The sequence below is a fragment of the Tachypleus tridentatus genome, chromosome 3 (assembly GCF_004210375.1).
Source record: "Tachypleus tridentatus isolate NWPU-2018 chromosome 3, ASM421037v1, whole genome shotgun sequence".
NCBI lineage: Eukaryota > Metazoa > Arthropoda > Merostomata > Xiphosura > Limulidae > Tachypleus > Tachypleus tridentatus.
The window spans coordinates 93267076-93287584 of record NC_134827.1 but is presented as its reverse complement, the minus strand read 5'-3'; the positions used below and the strand labels follow the sequence as shown (position 1 = coordinate 93287584).

Here is a 20509-nt window from a genome sequence, read left to right as displayed (position 1 = left end):
TACTAAATTCTAACCACACCAGGAGGATATCTAACATTCAAACACCAATCAACCTTATTAGACCAGCCTGGACTTTGTACAGAGCCATATCTTAAACATTTCTTCTCATTTATATTATTTTAGACAATTCTCGTTGCAACTACTGCATTGATAAATCCTCTCCCACTGTGTTCTCAAAGCTGAGATTAGGATATACTCTGTGAGAAAGTTGTGATAATTGTATCACACTAGCTTATTTCCTACAAAAGTATTTGTTAGTTTAATAGGTCATCTATTTCAGAAGATATGATTATAGTGGAGAATTATTTTTGTTAGTTCTGATATGGGGCACTAACTCTGCTCACATAAATGGCTGCTCCCGTTCAATGCCACCCTTTGTATTCTAAAAGATGTTTTTGCATGCTACAAGTCTTGAGCTCCCACATACCTTATGATCAAATGGCACAACTGCATGTCACAACAACTCTGCTCCAATAGGAGTGCAATACAATCTCCTAACACATGTAACTCCCTCTATTCACTTCTACCAAACTATCTCCTCTTATTTTGCAGTACTCATATTGTGACATTTAGTTTGTCTTCTCTTCACGTGTTTCCCCCACCTTGTATCTTGGTATCAAATTCTCTCCACAAGTTTATTATTTATTATACAGTAGTGATACCTGTAACTTGTTGAGTTATCCCAAAGTGGAATTATTTTATATTTCCAGCCAGTTATGGATCTTGTTACTTCATTACAAAAACTTGTTATTTTTTCGTCAATATGGTTGTATTTTAAATTATGAATTATATGTCTTTCCATTGATTCATTTCTCATGATTTCATTTACTTATACTACTCCTTTGTGATTTTTTCCCTTCCACCTTTAGTTGCACATTGAATTCTGCCTATTTTCTTCCAGTGGAACATGGGAGTCCTTACCACTTTCCATTTCCAAGCTGCAGGGGGTGATGGTCTATGTAGGCATCCTCCAGAATTTGATATGATATATGATAGAAATAATGATGAAACCATTCTGTTGAGAGTAGAAGAGTTGTGGTGTTCTGCTAGAGTAGATCATGAGATATCCTTTAATCTGATGCTCCATCTTTGTACATGTCTATCCAAGGGGATATTGTAACTTTGGAATGAGCTATTATAATTGCAATTCAATCCTTCAATTTGGATATTTCATCCTACTCCCACATGGATATCAGTTCTCAGTGGCTCAGTTTTGGATTTAGAGGTGGGTGGTTCAGATTGGATTGGTTTTGAGTGAGATAGTTTAAATTACAGAGATGTCTTTATTATGCTGATCATTTGGATGTCAGGTTCCTGGACCAATCAAACAATTTATCGCATTGCTATCATGTGTCCTGCCCACAGATTGATGGGTCTGAGATTTTTCTTTGGTCTGCTTAAATTTATGTAAAGATAGTATGATTCTCTTTCCTACCCCCACCAAATGGCTGTGTTTTGGATTGTGCTCAACTTCAAAAGATATGATTCTCATCATACCCTCAATGGATGTTAATTCCTGGTGGTGGAGTTTTGGATGCAGTTGACTTGCCATGTACAGTCCATCATGTTCTAGTCACTTCACACCTAGGGGTACATCTTTTTTGCTTTCTCAATACAAGCTCAGTTTACTTGACAGACCAAGTAACCTCTTTGTACTTGTTTAAAGAATTTTTAGATTTAGTACTTTTAATTTTGAATATAGTGTGTATATCTACACAAAATTTGGTAGTCTTTTAGTTAATATTATAAAGTCTTTCATGTACAAGTATTTTTACTTTTAGTAAAGAAATTGTATTAAGATAAAATAAAAATTTGTCCATAAATGTGTGGAGTATTTGTTTTGAAGAATCCATGTGCAAAGTAGTTTTCATGTTAACATTAAAATACTTTTCCTCATCTGAAAAATCTCAAATTTCTTTCATGTAATCCCTAAGATCTCCTAAATGTATTTCAAACGTTTTTTCTCAGTAGAACTTTATAGTTTATCTGTTATTTTCTGTACCCTATCTCAAAATGAAATTGGTCAATTTGACCAACCTTGTAACTACCAAAAAATAATTTTAAAAATCTAAATTACCCTCTTTTTTTTTTGTAGAATGATTTCAAATTGTAACACGAAACTACCTTCATTTATCCCTAAGTATCTATAAGATCATAACAGTATACATCTATATATAATTAAATTGTATTGTTCTATTACCCTCTGAACCATGTCTAACTACTCTTCACACTGTTATAAGTTGCAAATCACTTGGTGAACATGTAACTCACGTTATGCTAATGAATTACATTACCCATGAACTTCTCACATATTATCATTGTGAAACATTTTATTATATTATTATTTATTTTCCTAGTCTAATATTAACTAACTTAAAAAAAATCCTTGTTTTTACATGTTACTTTTATAATAATAAATAATAAACATGAAAAACAAGAAATAAAATACCAATCTTCATTTTTTCTTGTTCTCAATTGTTGAAGAGAGTTAACCCTAATTTTTATACTAATTATAATATTTCACTTAATATTTTTATTTAATTAAATCATGCACTAAACAATGTAGACTAATAACATGCAAAAAGTATACAAATTTCTTTACCTATCAAAATTTTAAGACTTTTTAACCATGAAACAAATTCATCCAGGTTAGTTAACTTTCCCACAGGAATAATGTTGGTACTCTTAGTTAAATTAACATTTAATGGTTCAGAACATAATGTTATACAATATGTAATTTGATAGATGAAAACCTTCACTTTCTATTGATTATAAGTAATGTATGGTAAGAGAGAACTGTTTAACATGTTATGAAAACGAGGATGCAATAGGTAAGTAAGACAAAAGTGGGTCTGATTTTCTGTTCAACAGCTGTATGACCAATTAAAATTGAAGACTATAGTAAATCATAGTTTTTCTGAGCAATGACAATTTTATAGTGAGTAATATATTTTTTTTTTTTTTTTTAAGGAGTGGAAGATAAAATGGAATATGACATGCTAAGAGATAATGTGTTATGTCACACTAAGGGTAATTCAGAATGTATTTTAGTACTACCTTGTACAATTAAGAGCTTAAAACTTGTATGCTGTTAAAATGTGGATTATTAACCATTAATTTATGCTATTCTAATTGGTATAACATAAACCAAAAGAAGTTTAATAAAATTTTGATTGTAAAATATTAAAGCCTTGTGTCATGTGCAGTAAAGGATACCCATGGCAATAGGAATCGAGATTTTGATATTGTATGATTTCAATCCTTATCTAACTATTGTTCTCTCCCCTTTTGGATGTGTTCCTCCAATTTTCTACCCATGTTTACAACACCTATTTCTACACTGGGTGAAGATTATACCTGGTACAGATGTTGTGCTGTTTCCCATATATGATCCTTTGATTTGAAGATCTCCTCTTTTTAAATGTTCTTCAGATGTTTTTTGAGAAATGCTTTTGTTTTCCTTTTTATTTATTTTGTGTTGTTCCTCCATCTATTCAATGTGGGATTTTTTAGCTACTTATATGAAAAGAGGTAATGTACCATATCAGAAGTTATAATTTTCCTATAATGAAAATATATTTCTGATAGGTACCTCCACTTACATTTCCCACCCTTGCTCGAAAACTGGTGCTTTCATCATCTGGCAAAACTTGAAATGATAGCTCAGTTGAAATGAACAAAAGGAGTCAAGTGTGTCGCATTATTATTGGTGGAAGGTTGTTGTATGATGATTTATGTGTGAGCCTCAGTTGAACCCTTTGATCATAAGCTACAGGGAAGCTCAAGACTTGTGGCATGTGAAAACATTTTAGCACATAGAGGGCAGCACTGAATGAAAATAGCTATTTATGGAGTGGAGGTAAGTACCTATTAGAAATATATTTTCAGTATAAAAAATTATAATTTTAGATAACTTGGTTGAGCTTTTATAATTATTATAATTTTTTGCTGTAGTAATTAAGTTACATTAGGGCTTTACTACTGTAATAGGGGATGGAATGCTAACCTAAGCAAGTAAATTTATTGTACTCACCTCTGTTTGGTAGTAATTTACTTTTCCTCTCTCTCTCTTTTTCTTTTACTATGGAGAACAGTCACCTTTCCATTCCTTTTTTGTTTTTCTTTATTTGATTATTTTGTCTAGGGGATTTGTATTTAATACCCCCATTTTCTTACAGTTTTGTGTTCCACCTTTCTGTTTTTCAGCATCTGTCAACTCAACAGAATTATGAATTCCAACTGTCAAGCCTCAAAAGCTCTCTAGGGGGTTAGAGATGGAAGTCCAACAGTCACACTACAAAGCTAAGAAGATCCAAGAAGAATTGTCTGCAGCTCACCAACTCTGCAGCCAGCTGGAGGCTACTCGTAATACACTTCAGCAGCAGCTTGCCAATGCAGAATCAGAGAAGAATAAGGTGGGTCAGTGTGTTGTTAAATGAAAGAACAGAATTTATAGTTAAAAGAAACACATTTTGTTGCAGGTTTTTGGTCTGCTTTCTTGTGGTTCTTTCATATGTAGTATTTACTATTTTCTATTGTTTATGCATGATGTAATATTTTGTACTGTCACATCTGTAGAATTTGAGGAATTCTTCAGTGATTATACAATCAATGTCTTTCCAATAAAACATTGCTTTTGTTCCTTACCCTAACAATACCCCTTCTTCAGGAAAGTATTACTGGCATGTGTATATGTTTCATAAAATTATCAGCATATTTGAACCCTCATAATGGAATGAACAACAGCACTAAAGTTTGGATTTCACAACATACCACATTTGGGAACATTTTGAATTGTACAAAAAATATGCTAGCTTGTACCTATAGAGTTTTTGAGCTATACCATATTGTTTACCAAGTGTGTCAGTTGCTGAGAAAATCCAAAGAATAACCCTGCTTAACTACCTTGTCTTTTTTTCTCCTAATACTGACAAAATTTTATTTCTTTTTTAACACTTAAAGAACAGCATAATGGTTTAAACTTGGAAAACTCTAACCATTCATCAGCATGATAAAAGTGAGTATTTCAAGAAACAAAGAAAGAGTTTAAATGGAAAGATGTTTATGATACTTCTTTCTCTGCTAGTGTTAATAATACTGATCAAAATTATAGCAGTAGACAACACACAGAATATTTTACCTCTAGTTGATGCTTTAAAGACAAAGTGTAAAGTAGTGTGACAAGTATTGTGTATCAGTGCTCAAAACTCTTGTACCTAACTGTTGCAGGGCAACTAGTGATTGTTATATGGACGAGGAATCACTGTTAAGCAAACTGCAAATGACAACAAAAAGTGACAACACTAAATTGCTGAACAATGTTTTGCATTGTAAAGTAGATGGAGAGAAAATATCTGTTAAAAATTAAAGTTTTTGTGCTGTTTTATGTGGCTCAAAAAGAATGATTGAAATGACACAGAGCTGTGAGGAGCTTTCTACACACTTAGCAAAATAATATCACAGTTAATGTCATATCCCAAAGTGTTGTAATTATTGGAGTGTGTGTCCAATTATAAAAAATAAACCAATAACAGTACTCTGACTGGCATATAGTCAGAGTACAATTTTTTTATTGAATCCAAAAAAAGAGTAAACCTGTAAAACTTTGGAACTACTATCTATATATAGGGGCTTTTTTAATATAAACGTCATATCCATGAAAATAAGTTGTGATCAAACTAACTATTTGTAACTAGAAAAGACTGGTTTCACTGTGTTAGAGGTTTTAGTGCTGCATTATTAATGTTGCTTTTTGAGATACAATAATTCAGAATCATTCATATGCCAAATGGTGGCAACAACAGAGTTTTTATATTATTTAACACAGAAAGTCTGTGAATGTAGGTTGATCTTTACTAATTCTTAACGTCGAATGTATGAATGAATTATATATCTCTTATATTTCATTTGGTGAAAATTTGACACAGGATGACTTAACTGTTTCTTTTGTACCTTAATTGGCTGTTGTACTTTTCACTAAGCATGAAGTTGTACTTGAATACATACTGCACTGTATGATCTTTCATTACTGCTTTAGCATATATATTTATCCAGATGTATTTGGGTAAGTAAAGGTCATAAACATGTACTAAGCCTTTTATCCATGTGGATCTTGCATAAGCCAGTGGTTAGAAATTTTACTTCTTTGGTCCTGTATCTGACCTCTCCTGTGATGAGTGGGGGTGATCCATTTTTACAGATGTATATGTAGAAATTAACCGATAATTAAGGGTTTTTTTCTCCCCTATAACTGTTTGAAATAGTTCTGTAATATCTACAACTTTTGATTCTGGTATAGCTTAAAGTAAATCAAAATTCCCTCTGCAGGTATAAAATAATACCCCATGTCTTAGTTTTGTATGGATATTGCTATAAAGAAGACCTCCACAATAACAACCAACAAGAAATGAAGGAAAATTGTAAATTAACTAGTATTTATGAAGTTGATGCAGTTTGTATGAATACAAATTTTGTTGTACTTGTTCCCCTGTCTGTGTTTCTCTTCTTTTCTGTTATATATCAGAGGGCCTGAATAACACATTACCTGATGTTCCAAACCTGTATTATGGAATATTAAACATTTGAAATATAATTTTTGTTATTAAATAACAAACTTAAAAAAATTTTCTAATAATTTCTTACTTAAGTGTTATAATTCCAGAAAAATAAGACATTTTTATTTTTCGTACATTGAGTGTGACAGTCACTATTTTTGTAAACAAAAATTCAGTGATATAAATAGTAAGTTTTATTGTGATAGGTATTATGTTTTTAATTATTATATACTGAATATTTTCATGCATCAATGTTTTTTAATAAATGATAAATTTGTTTGGCAACAAAAAACATTTTTGTAGTTTTTAAAGTTCTCTAATTTGGACTATGATATTCAAAATACTTCAAAGGTTTTTGTTCTCATTGTTTAGAATTTCAGTTTATAAAATTGAAAAATACAAACTGTCAGAAGCAACAAATATTTTTCATCTGAAATCAATTAAGATGTAATTCCCTATAACATAAAAATTATTTTCATCCTTAGGTAATGTAGGTATATCCAAAGACGAGTGCACAATAATATTTCAGTCTTTTTATTTATATATATATATATGTAGGTACTTTTTTATCTTTTTGTTTTGTCATTATATTTTCCATTATAACAAAAATTATTCTGTGTTAGCTTTGATAGTATACATCATTCTTTTCTCTTTGTTTCAGCTTTCTGAGATCAATGGCGAATTAACTGAGGAGATTTCGTCTTTAAAAATTCAGTTAGCCAATGAAAAGGCATCTGTCCTAAATTTAGAGGGTTTGCTGGTTTCCAATCGAGAAAGAGAGTTCAACAGTCACTTGAACAATCAGGAACTATCAGTAAAGCTGAAACTCCTTCAGGAGAGATTACAAGAAACAGAAGGAAACCTGTAAGTTTTCTGTGTAACATCTTTTTTAGATATTGTTTACTTCTTAACTGCACCTTTCAAAATGACAGATTGAAACAGTTTTGAACCATTTGGTAAACTGTCATCTGAGTTGCAGCTGTTTCCCTTGTAGTTATGCTATCATGTTATTCCTTCTGTCACAAACTTTTTGTGTGATATCTTTGTAACACTACATTTTCTTCTGAGTTGTAACTTGATACGCATGTTACTGATGCTAATGTAGTATGCTTACTAACAGAAATATCATGTGTGACTTTGTTTAGCACAGCATATAATATTTACTATTTCAGTACAGTTTAATATAAGGTGATATAAAATTCTATGTTCAAAGTTCTTCAAGCCACTACGTTCGTCAAGTGGTAAGACTATCATACATGTTTATTACATAAGTTGTGTTCACTGTGTGCTTAGATGCTATCCCAATAACTGTTCATACTCCAGGCATTTGTAAATAACACTTCAACATATTAATGTTAATTTATCCAAGTATTAAGTGATAAACTGCTTACGTTTAGTAATAAGGTAATAGTGGCTTGTGAATATAATATATAATAATTATAAACGCTTAAAAGCAAAAATATAGACCAGAAAATGATCTAAAATGTTATTGGAGATATGTTTTCAAAAATATGTACACTAAACTTTGTTATTCGATGGATATCTACATGAGTAACATCCATGTGGTTAACTGTGTGTGTTTTGTTGTGATGTCACTGTTAACATTTGAGTTATATTATTCACAAACTCAGACACTAACTTGCAATATTATATGAAAACTTCACTGTTTTAAATAAACAGTTTGGTTTCAGACCATTATCTAAATAAACTTGTAGCTCTAAGCAGTAATATTTGAGTTGGAACTTATGTCTTATGTAGTATTTTGATAATTTATGTTAGGTTAATACACTATTAATGTTAGTTAAAAAATAAGTTAATAGTTAATTATTATTAAAAAAGAAAATAGTTAATATGTCAGGGTACCTATAATGTTCAGTATTAAAAAGAACAGACAGAATGTGGAAATAAACATTAAGAATTGCTTTTCTCACAAGAAGAAACATCTTACAAAAACAATAACTTTAAACAGAAGTATATTTAATGGAGAAAAAATACTATTAAAATGTTGTGTTAATACCACTAGTGAGCTGCAGAGTAGAGAGACTGCTAGTTTCAGAACACAGGCAGCTGAACTAGAGATGAATGTGGAAAGACTTGAACATCAGCTGACTAATGAGAAATTTGAAAGGTATTTTTCCAATTTATTTCATTGTAATTAAATTTTTCCAAGATTATATGAGAATTGAAAATGTTTCTCCAAATTCCTAAAGTTTTTTTAATCACTCTTTACTGTTTTCATGCCATGCGTTTGGCCATCTTGACATTAGTTTTAATAATTAATCTAAATGCTAAATTTTAAAACTAAATATAGTTTCTATTCATCACAATACCAAGTTTAAATATTAAATATTCTGCTATTCGGCATATCCCCATAATGTGATATTAGTTCTTAAATGTCATAAGTTTTGTGCACTCAGAAAATACAATATTAGTTTTATATATTATAATACTCTAAATGTTTCTACAATTAAGTGGTTTTTTTTTTAGTTATTTGGTAAAATAATGACAAGTTCTGTTCACAAATGACTATATTTCATAAGTAACATTTGCTATAGGCATTGTTCACTTTAACACAAGTTGTAAACCTACATTCATGAACAATGGTTAAACAGAAATTCTGAGACAAACAGTAAGCCTAACCTACAGATCAATTTACTCGCAGAATTTCTTTGCTAATTGATTGATTAACTTTGTGTATATGACAAAGTTTAAACTCTGCATATTACAACATTTTTACAGAGTTACATTCAAAATTAAACAACTTTATTATGAGTGTACATTAGTAAGCTTGACAAGAAAACGCATTTCATAATTTATATCATAATAATGTATAAGTTTTAATTTCAAATGAATTATCGATCTCTACTTTGCTAGGTTACATATTTATGTTACATATTATAACTATTATTTCGGATGAGTCTCCAATTTATTATGTTACATATGTCAATGTATTAGTAGTTTATGTATCAAATTTATGTTATTTGTCAACAAGATTGATACACACAACTTCATGTTTTAACACAAATATATTTTAATATACAACTGTAAAAAAACAACAATTTATAATAACGATTATTACTGATAGTTATTGCTACTGACGGTTTATATACAATTGTTTTACAAACTTACAGACAATGTAAAGTTTTATATCTGGTCTAGAACTAAATATTTTGTTGACAATCCAATTCCATGCTGAGCAAATTAATTATGTCCTAATATTACTGCACCTCGCTTAAGCTAATGGCACCTTTCTTGGCTAGCCTCACACCAGGTAGAAGGTCACTTCTTATCGAAGAGGACATTGAATGTCTTCGTAGAAGCAGTAGCATCCAAAGTAATTAACCAACGATTTTTAATGTTCGAAATCTGTAGTGTTGGTTGTCAAATTCTGTAATTTTTCAATTAATAGATATTAACCACAATTATAGTGTCCAGGCCTATACTGTAATGACTGTAGCTGTCCAATAATATAATATTCCTCTTGGTTTTTTATAATAATCACACAAGTTTGTAGAACTTTTGATAATATTCTCATGTGCTTTCGTCAAACAAGTACCGTTGATTTTTACACTCATGAATGTTCTACATATTTCAAGACCAGGTGGAACTTGCACAATACATAGTCAACAACCAAATTTAGTGAAAATAGAAAATTATATTCTATTATGGTAGTTCAGGCAAAGATCAAAATGATTAGGAAATTAACATTTTATCACGGAAAGGTTTGGGGAAAAACTAGAATGTGTATTCATTTTGATCAATTGTTTTTTAGGATTTTCATTTGAATGGAAGACTTTCCATCACAAGGATACAGGTAATGGCATCAGATAACTGGAATGGAATAATTTTGTATACTTATCTACCAGAAAGGTTAATGACAGCTTATTAAAGAGTTAACTGATGGAGTCAATGATAATTCAAAAGATGAAATGTGATAGAAAATCACCAACACTGTACACATTGGGTTAACATAAAAGATGGCCATAACTCTCACTACTAACACTGAATCCTCAGTCATCTCATTAGTTCCTTATTCATTACTCAGTACTGAATGTTGATCAATAACTGTACATTTGGCCACAGATCACCAACTTAAAGAATTTACTTGAAAGACAAGGAACAGAGGTAGATATTTCCTACATTATTGGCTGTTACAACAAGTATACTATGAAATTTTTAATTCCACGTTAAAATTAAATAATACACTTTCAACATATTATCAATTAAAGGAAATTATTTTATTTCCATTTCAAGTAAACCATTAGAACATAACTTACATGAGAGCTGAGGCTTGTTCCATGTCTGTGTTGTGAACCCCTAGCACTGACCGTCTCCTGACATTGACCAATAAGCTACAAATCTTCTCTAGCAGTTTTCTTTCATAATACCAGTGACCAAATAACTGCATCCAAATATACTACTAAGTAGGCATTAGAAATGGACTAATAGTCAACAGCCATGGAAATAACTGTGTACTTATAATTTGTTTTGAGAATGGTTCCATAATTTTGAAATAAGTTTGGCTTTACTGTGAAATTGTAAAGCCTGCTAAGTGAAAGAAATCTTCATTTATGGCTCAGAACAAGATCAGATTTTTGAAATACTCTTTGTGTGCAATTTTTAGCAGCAAACTGCAAATACAACAGTCAGTGTTGTATAATTTTGGAATCGTCAAATTTGTTTATAACACGTTTGATAAGTTGTGTTATTAGTAGTTAATGAATAAGAGTACTACATGTTGGATAAAATAATGTTGTGTTATTAATTCTTGCTCTAAAAATGTTATTTATATATGACTTAAATTGATAATAATTACTGTACACTTGCAAGTTTGATTGGCTTGATATATTTGTTTATTATCTTCAGTACTATATATTGAGTACATTATAATAAAACACTTTTGAATATGTAAGTGACATGACAACCACAACCAGTATAAAATTGCAGTAAAATGGCATGTATCATAACTACATTTTGACATTTTTTGGTAACTTTTAGGTGGTATGATGACAGTGAGAAACTGATTCCTTTTGTGATAGAATAACTCTTTTTGTTCCAAGATAGTAATACATTCAGATCAGGCATTTAAACTTCAAAGTGGAGGATATCCATTATACTTCATGACAGTGAAAAACAAAAGAATATGGATTAACTTGGGGCACCATGACCATCCAGAAAGAAACCTCTAAAATGTCGTACCTCAGCCAGTGTAAATGAAGTGTGGTATCTTGTAACACATGAGAATCCAAAAACACAAATAGTATAATCTGTCCACATGCCCCAAGCAACACAAATAAGAAGGACCTCCATCTGGAGAAGCAAAATACTCATTTTTACAGAAGTTGCTTCCACAGCATATTCATTCAGTTATTGCATAGTGCAAACAGCTAGCAAATAAAACAGATATTTATGCTATTCCGCACAAAGACATACTAGTCAAATCATCAAATGCAGCAGATATGAATTTCTATGTGACCATACTCTTAAAATGAGTCCTGAAAAACAACCTTTGTATGTTAGATGGCTCATGGAAACCATTCAAGGACCGATGTTTTGATTTTGACACGACAACCTTGTGGCTGATCCGTTTATAATGACAATTCCACTGAAAAGCTATTTTCAAGCTGTATGATCATCAGATAAAGCATGACTGAGTGTGACTACATGTACTGTAATTTGTGTAAAGGTCACCAAATAAATTTATAGATTTATATGTAAACCTTGGTAGTTTTATATAAACTTTTGTTGCTATGTGAACAACAAATAAAGCATTTATTATTTTTATTTAGAAATATATGCTACTGAACACATGTTGTCATGTAATTTATTCTTAAAATGTCTTACTGTAAAATGCTATACTATAGTAATATATCATTTTTCTTTTAAGAGAGAGAGCCAACCAAGAGCTCCGATTGATACGACAACAGCATCAAAACTATATCTCTGAGCTGCATGGTAAAAATGCTCAGTATGATACGGTTTCTTCAGGGTTTCCATCAGTGTTAGCTACACCTAAATTTGGACTTCTTGCTCATTTATCTACAAGTAAAACTCCCTCCAGTAGTGCATCCCTCAATTATCCAAGCACTGCCAGCACAAAAACAGGGTTTCTTCACTCAAGTGCCGTCATGTCTAGTGTGATAAATTCAGCCCAAAAGGATACAGATACCAATACCCCCTCTCAGTTCTATACTGAGAGGGTTAGACTTCGGCATGTAAGTGGAACTAGCACAGGGGGCAACAGTACTAAGCCTCCTGCCACAAGAGCAACCACCTTCTCTCCTGCATCAACTTCAGGGTTATCCTCCCAGCTTACAAGTTCCAAGGAATCTCCAGTAACAGAAAACATACTCCCTGAGCCTCATAAGTACGAGTTGTTGATTACAGAAATTAGTGTTTCATAATATAAGAATTTGAACACTGGTTTTCCACTTGCAAGTTGTTAAATCAGCCTAAGTTGTAGCTTTCATTGGAAAATTTAAGTAACTTAGTCTTAAGCAATAGAATACCAGGATCACTACTTCTTGTAGTATGTTATATATATACTAAGTATAATGCGGTAAAGTGAGAAAAAAAAAAAAGAGCATAAGATGGGTTTTCTTTACTTCAGCATATTCAATGTACACTAGTAAAAAATAAATTGATAAGTTAAAAAGTGTGGCCCAGTGGTTATCCTGCCACACTTTGGATCTAAGGTTCCATGCCCCATTGCTGCAGAATAAAAACCAAAACTGCACTTTGGGACCAAAGGTATGTGTTATAAGAATGAAAATGAAATCCCACTCTTCAGTTACAGTAGCTCATGAAATGGCAGTTGGTAGTGTTGCCAACCTACTCTGCATTTAGTCCATCACTTCACAACAAGGGTTGATTAGCACAGATAGCCCTCAAGGCTTGTGTGAGAAATTCAATAAACACTAATAGTGTGTGATTCGTGTCAATTTAATCTATATTTCAAATTATTTAAACTATAAAATTTTTGTACCAAGATAGAAAGTCCAGTCATAGATATAATTTTTTTTAACTGAAATTATATTTTGTGATTTCAATGACTTTCTCAGTTTCATTTCCCATTTCACTGTTTAAAATTTTTTACTTCCATTATTATGAGAAGAATGTTTGTATAAGTAATACAAAATTGTTCAATTGTATTATAAAAACAAATGTATTTATCAAAGTAACTAGTAACTTTATCACTGGAGATTGTTGGTTTTCAACTAAATGTTTAATATGTGAATACTGTTAGGAACTTATGTAAAGATATTGTAAATAGTTCAGTGTGTGTTTCCTGTAGTAATAAGGTGAATGTTCTCCTTTGTTTTTCCAGGACTGCATCAGTTAATGTGACAACTAATGCACCAAGTTATAAAAGAACATCTGATTCTGTAGGCCAGGTGAGTTATATCTTAATCAGTAGTATATACTGACTGTTTCCATAATAAACTTCAGGAAATTTGGAATCCTTTAGTATTAATACAAGTGATTCTCTAGGCCACATGAGTTATATCGTGTAAACTGTACTAACGTATTGCACAATTTTGAATTATGAAGTAAGTGAACAAGTTCCTACTATCACATAAATAATTGTTTACCATACAAGTTTATGTTTCATAATGTTAATTTAAGAAAATTAACTGTTTTAACTTTAACGAACATTAAGTCAACATTTTTTTCCAGGTGAATTCTTATCTTTTACATCATGTGGTTAAATTATAAATCTGCATTACCTCAAGTGAAACAAAATCACTTGTAATACTGACAGGTATATTAATGCTGATTGAATCCTTATGGCTAATACAATAATACAAATTATTCTATGAATATGCACATTTAGAAAATATTCTACAAGGTATGAAAGGTCTTTCTGCTAAAAGGTTTATAATAAAATATTATCATTAGTCTTACTTTATTGGAAAGCAGTGTACAACTAGACTACTAAAATGTTATGAATGGCCTGTCCTGTTCTGTGAAACAGAACCACAGCCCCTGTCTACTGAAATGAAAAACAATTTGGGAGCACTTGAAATGCAGTGGCTGATCTCAGCTTACTTAATATTCCTCTTTCTAGTATTCTATAAGCTATATGTCTGTGTATTGTTTCCTGTTTATAAGAAAAGTTTGCATGTTTGAAGGTAGTGTTGTGTTCCCAAAAGATACAAGTCATTGATGACAGACAAGTTTAGCCTTTATGTTTATGTTGTTTCTGTTTCATGGATTCCAAACTATTTTTATAGTTCAATGCCACCTTGTGAGATTCCTGCTGGAGGAGTATGTCACAGATCTTTCATATAGAAATTTGTTTTAATGTTTGGAAAGTCTTCAGTATTCTCTATAAAAGTGGAACAAATTTACATAGCAAAGTGTTTAGGACTACATTGTGTTGTGAAACAACATTGCAGGCCAATCCATGGCAATGTAATCACACATCAAGTGAAACCTGTGATTACAAATGAATACCTTCTGAGCCAGAAAGTCGTTACAAGGAAGATGAATATATCTCCTAATGTTAACAAAATACTAAATGAAAAATTTAAGCTAACAAAAACATGCAAGTGTCCAGTCACACCTCAAATCAGTTGCTGTTTTCACTAAAATGTTGCCTGAAAACACTTGAATAATAGCAATCCTGTCTCTATATGGAGCCCCAATACTCTTGTCTTTTATCTGTAATAGTCTCTAGATATTACTAGGTCAAAGTGCACATCAAAACCTTTTACAATTGTATTCAGAGTTTAATTAAACTATTTTAGTATCAAAACATAGTTAATAAATCAAATTTTAATAGAAGTTTAATATATTAATTTGAAAAGGAAATACTTAAATAAATACCCAATCTTTACCTTTCTGTATCTTGTGATACTTTGAATTTCAAGTTTTAGCAATTCTTCTGAGTTTTGATGCAATTTACACATTTAGAATGTCGATATGGCTAAGACATAATCTAATATTATTACCTCCAATCATTGTTTTACTTCAGTGTAAACCAGATAGTCCAACTCATGTGTCACATCCTACTGCCATTCAAAAAACCTCAGATGTTTTCTATTAAATTATTTATAACAAAAAGAGAAAATTTTGATACAATGATTTACATACAATGCTAGCTTGTTTTCATGACAGTTTTTTAATTATTTAGCATACAGATTCAAAGTTGCTATCACCAAGGTCATCTTTACCAGTTAAGGGAGTTATTTTAATGCACTTATAACTTAAAAAAAACAGCTAAATTATAATTGTTATATGAAATCGTATCCTTTGTGTATATTATTATTTTATGTTCTAAACTGAACACTTGAGATAAATACAAATTCAGCAAGGTACTAACAACAATCTTAGCATTATTTACATTAACTTTTATTGACACTTCAATTACAGAAAAGTACAAAACCCACACAAGCTTTAAATTTCTTGTTTTTATGTATACTTTTACTTAATTTTTAACATTTGAATTACTTTTATAACAATAAGAAGTTATCAGGCTAGATAGAAAACGTAAATGAAAAGAAGTGTTAGAAGCTTATGTGTTACATAATTCAATACTCTAACTTGTACTGTGATTTTGCTGGGTGATTTTTAGGTTGTACACGGGTTTTAGATGCAGTTCAAAGAGAAACAATAAAATAAAAACACCACAAAGAAGTGAGTCAAAGATTCTAAAATGTAATTGGTACAATATTATTCAAAATTAAAAATGTGTTTAAAAAATAATTTAAAAACTCACACTTTGCACCTATTTGAGATTAGTAGCATGTAGATTCATAGCCATGTACATGTAAGTACAATAAAGCATCACACTTGTTGACTTTACAATTCTGTAATAATATGACCTCAGTATAAACATTGTTTTACCATAACTGTGATATTTATTTGATCCTTTAGTCTGATGTTAAAATAACTTCTGAAAGGAGAAAATATTTTAAATTCATTGAATTCTGTGCAGTTTATAGCCTTCAGTATTGATGGCTTAGCAGTCTCAGCCTTTGTTTCAAGGTGAACAATAAACATGAATAAGTTTGTTGGTTTTTATTCATAAATAACATGATACTTTGCAAATTTATACATAATAGCAACAGTTGACACAAAATGTTGTCCTTTGTTACTCAGGTTAATAAAATACCCAACAAAATAGCCATTTTTAATAACTCTCCTTAGAAGAAACAGTAATGTAAAGAAACTCAACTTTAATTAAAAGATATTTAAAGAATAACTGTTTGTGAGATGATTGTATATGAATATGAAATCAGTGACAGGAAATGTAGCAAACTAGTGTTAGTGTCATGTAGGTAAGGGTTCATTTCTTTTTGATAGTCATAATTTTTAATATATTTATTCATTTATGAAGATTGGTTCAGCATTATTAACTTTGTATAAGAATACAGAACTAACCTGCATCTCCTAAAGTGCCAAAGTATTAATACTGAGATACCCAAAGGGTAATGCACTTTAATCATTATACATTTTGTCTTGTGAACTGTTTTATGGCATTACATCCTAATAGTTAGTCCTTTGTATAAAATAAGCTACATTGTTTCTGAAAGTTTTGATTTATGTAGTTATATTGCTTTTAATATTATGTATATGTTTAAACTAGTGATAATTTATTTTCCCTATAGAATACCATTGAACATCTACAGGATGAGGATGATCACAAGAAGCTTTAGTGTGTAAACACTACCACTGAAGAGTATATGTTAGGCTTCAACCCATCATACTGTACTGCATGTTACTTTTGTTAGACAGAAAGTGTAATTTATACAATCTTATGAAAAAAGTATAATTTTTTAATCAAAGTAAATTTTACAAACATTTAAAGTTTCTATTTTTAAAGATACCTTGACAGTGTAATAAAAATTGTACATACTTTGAAGGCAATGCATATTAGGAAGTTCACAACTTATTTCTAATAAATAAGTACTTAAGAATATCAATTAAACAAAATTTAAATCATGAACTATGTTGATTTTTTTAATATATATTTAATGGGTTTTTTTGCAGGAAATGCTATCTCAGCTAGGTTGTAACATTCCTGATAAACATTTATATAATATTCCTTTCTTCTTCTTACACAATGTGAAAATACATTCCCATCCAGATTTGTCCTATTGTAGAGTTCACACTTTACGATAAACTGTGCTAATCACAACAGAAACAGAAGTTTTCTAAACACAGGTATGATTATCAGAACATTTAAACTACAATTGTTAGGATTTATTTCTTAAGTTGCACATGGATGCTTAACAGAAGAACTAAAACTTACCACATCAACCAAAATGCTTAAATTTCTTAAAAGTAACATGTTAATAAGCTTAGCTTCTAACTACGGTCTCTTCATTAAACAAACATTATATTTGCATGAAAACTATTTAGGCAAACTGTCTGTATGTCTTGGACACTAAACAATTTGATGATGTGATAATTCATTATTTCGGGAATAAAGTGACTGTGAACAGTTGCTTGCATTAAACATGTTGTAGTTGATAAAACATCAAGTTTGTAAAAAGACAACTTAAGAAAAACAAAGACAGCATGATTATAAATAAAATATATTTTAAATGATTGTAGTTAGGAATGACTTGCTCAAGAAGGACAAACCTACAATATAGGCACATTAAACACTTATTCAGAACTATATTATACTGCATATCTAAACTACCACTGCATTTATAAAATTGAAATAAAATGAGATTGTAATTTGAATGAAATGTTTACATGATAGTCTAAGAATCAATTAATATTTTCCAATACATATGAAGATGAGACTAGATATGCAAATTTGGAACAGGGCTCATGTGGATTCTTTGTATCAATGTTATCATTAATCAAAGACTAGGATGTATTTGATTTTGAAGTCAATAAATGTGTGTGTACAATCAGGAATTATTACTCTATGACATTTAAGCACACTGATAAGTTGGATGGTATCAGGACAATATCCACCCCACCCCCCTTGGGCAGAACCACTTAAGACGATATCCCACCCACAGACAGAATATCTTGAACTGTGATTGATCTATTTACTCAGCTGTATACAATACATGCTTTTGTCATTGGATGCAACATTCTTTGCATATATTCTCTTTTGCCAGATAAAACTGGAGCAACTTATACAGCTCTGCTTCAACCATTGATAACTATTAGTGGTAATTTGAAACTGGCTAGTGTGATAGTTGATTTTGAAAAATCCACAATTAACAGCTAGAAACACCTTTTTACCTGAAACTGAATTTTTCTTCCTAGAAGTATTTTGGCTTAAATGAAGATATAGCTACATGGCCTCAAGTAGAAATAGCAAGATGAGAGATTTTTCATTTAAAATGAGAATGATTGCAACACTTGCTTTTGTTCCACCAGACAACATCACTTCTGCTTTTAAAGAGTTGACTGAAATATTACACTAGAATCACATCAAGTCAGTGATTACACTATGTAACAAACAATTTTGTTCCTGGATAGTATGTGTTATTTGTTAATTGCTTATGTTGTAAAAGTTCATAAAATGGCCATTATTCCCTTCAAACTTTGCTTTTGTGACCTGGATAATGAAATTTAGAAATTAACCCTATTTTTTTATGACTAGACTCTCACTGGATAGCACATTCACTATTATACATGCATCTTACTTCCATGCTTTGCACAGGCTGTTAAAAAAATCCAAATATACTGATTTTAACAGAAGGTAAACCAAAATTAAATACTGGGCTAATGTTTTATTATATTTATGAAAACTGCAGAAACAGCTGTAAACAGTGTTCTAGCAATAATACTAACACCTGAGCTTTCCAGTTAATATTTATTCAATAATGAAATGGAAAAAAAAAGGAATCCTATAACAGGCCATCAAAAGAAATTGTAAATGATTGCACATAACTGAACAAGACACTTATGAACTCTCTCATTTATAGACCTCTAAATGTATTTCAGCTTTTCCCAACTTCAGTTCAACAACAAGTCATAAATCTTTGCATATGTTTCCCAAATAACAAATGTTATTCAACACTACTGTATTATAGAACAAATCACCAATGAATTCTCCAACATTTATGTATATATCAACTTAGGTTTAATAACGGGAGATAAAACTTTGCATTTTTCTCTAAAATACTGTGCTTTGGCTGCAACTAAACATTCTCAGTGGGTAACCAAAACCAAATAATATTTATGAAACATATTTCAACTTGCTTGATCAACTGCCTAACATTACATCACCATGCCAGTTAAGCAAACCTTCACACTCATGCTGCTACCAAGATGACTTATTTATATCATTGTCTATACTAACAATATATATACACACACACACATCCTGTTTTTTCACATTACTGCATTCCATTATTTTAATCGTTTTCTCTCTGTTTACTTCTGTAATACTAACCAACAAAAACTGGAACTTTTATGAGTCAGTAAAACCTTTATATTTCAACTTCGTGTTCAGCCTGGATGTTTTTCTACAGAAACACATACAGGGTAGCCCGTAAGTCCCTACCCATCCTGTACAATGTTTAAATATTAACATTTAAAACAATAACTGTTGTGAATAATTTTTTATTTAAGAATGCTGTAAGATGTATCAGCACAAGTTACGTTTGTTACAAGCAGAACTGTGAAACAATTTTTTTAATTTTTATTTTAATTTAGGTTTGAAAGAAAAACCTAATGAGACAAAGAGGCAAATAATATTAATAACGTACACCCACTATACTTACAATCCTGATTGGCCCTTAAAAATAATATATTGTTCATCAGTTATTCAGTAACGAAGCCTAAAGTGTCTTAAAATATCTCTGCCTAGATTGATAACTGCATAAATAATTATGCCTTAATGTGAATAAACCAATGATCTGTCATTAATGGTAATATTTGAGTATTTCATAAACGGCAATTATGTTTATGAGACTCATTTTATTATATTGTTGACATTTGGATTTTGTTTTCTTTCTGTCTTTTATTAATGAATA

The 20509-nt window shown here is 30.7% G+C and overlaps 1 protein-coding gene across 3 annotated transcripts in view; it reads left to right on the top strand.

The window, feature by feature from the left end:
* The window catches only part of LOC143247486 (uncharacterized), a 105728-nt gene extending 101319 nt beyond the window's left edge, over positions 1 to 4409 (top strand). For all 3 annotated transcript variants that reach the window (XM_076495711.1, XM_076495710.1, XM_076495712.1), the window contains exon 24: positions 4207 to 4409. In XM_076495711.1, the coding sequence (XP_076351826.1) occupies positions 4207 to 4272 (66 nt within the window). In that variant the 3' untranslated portion in view covers positions 4273 to 4409. The remainder of the gene's footprint in view (positions 1 to 4206) is intronic.
* The last annotated feature ends 16100 nt before the right edge of the window (positions 4410 to 20509 follow it).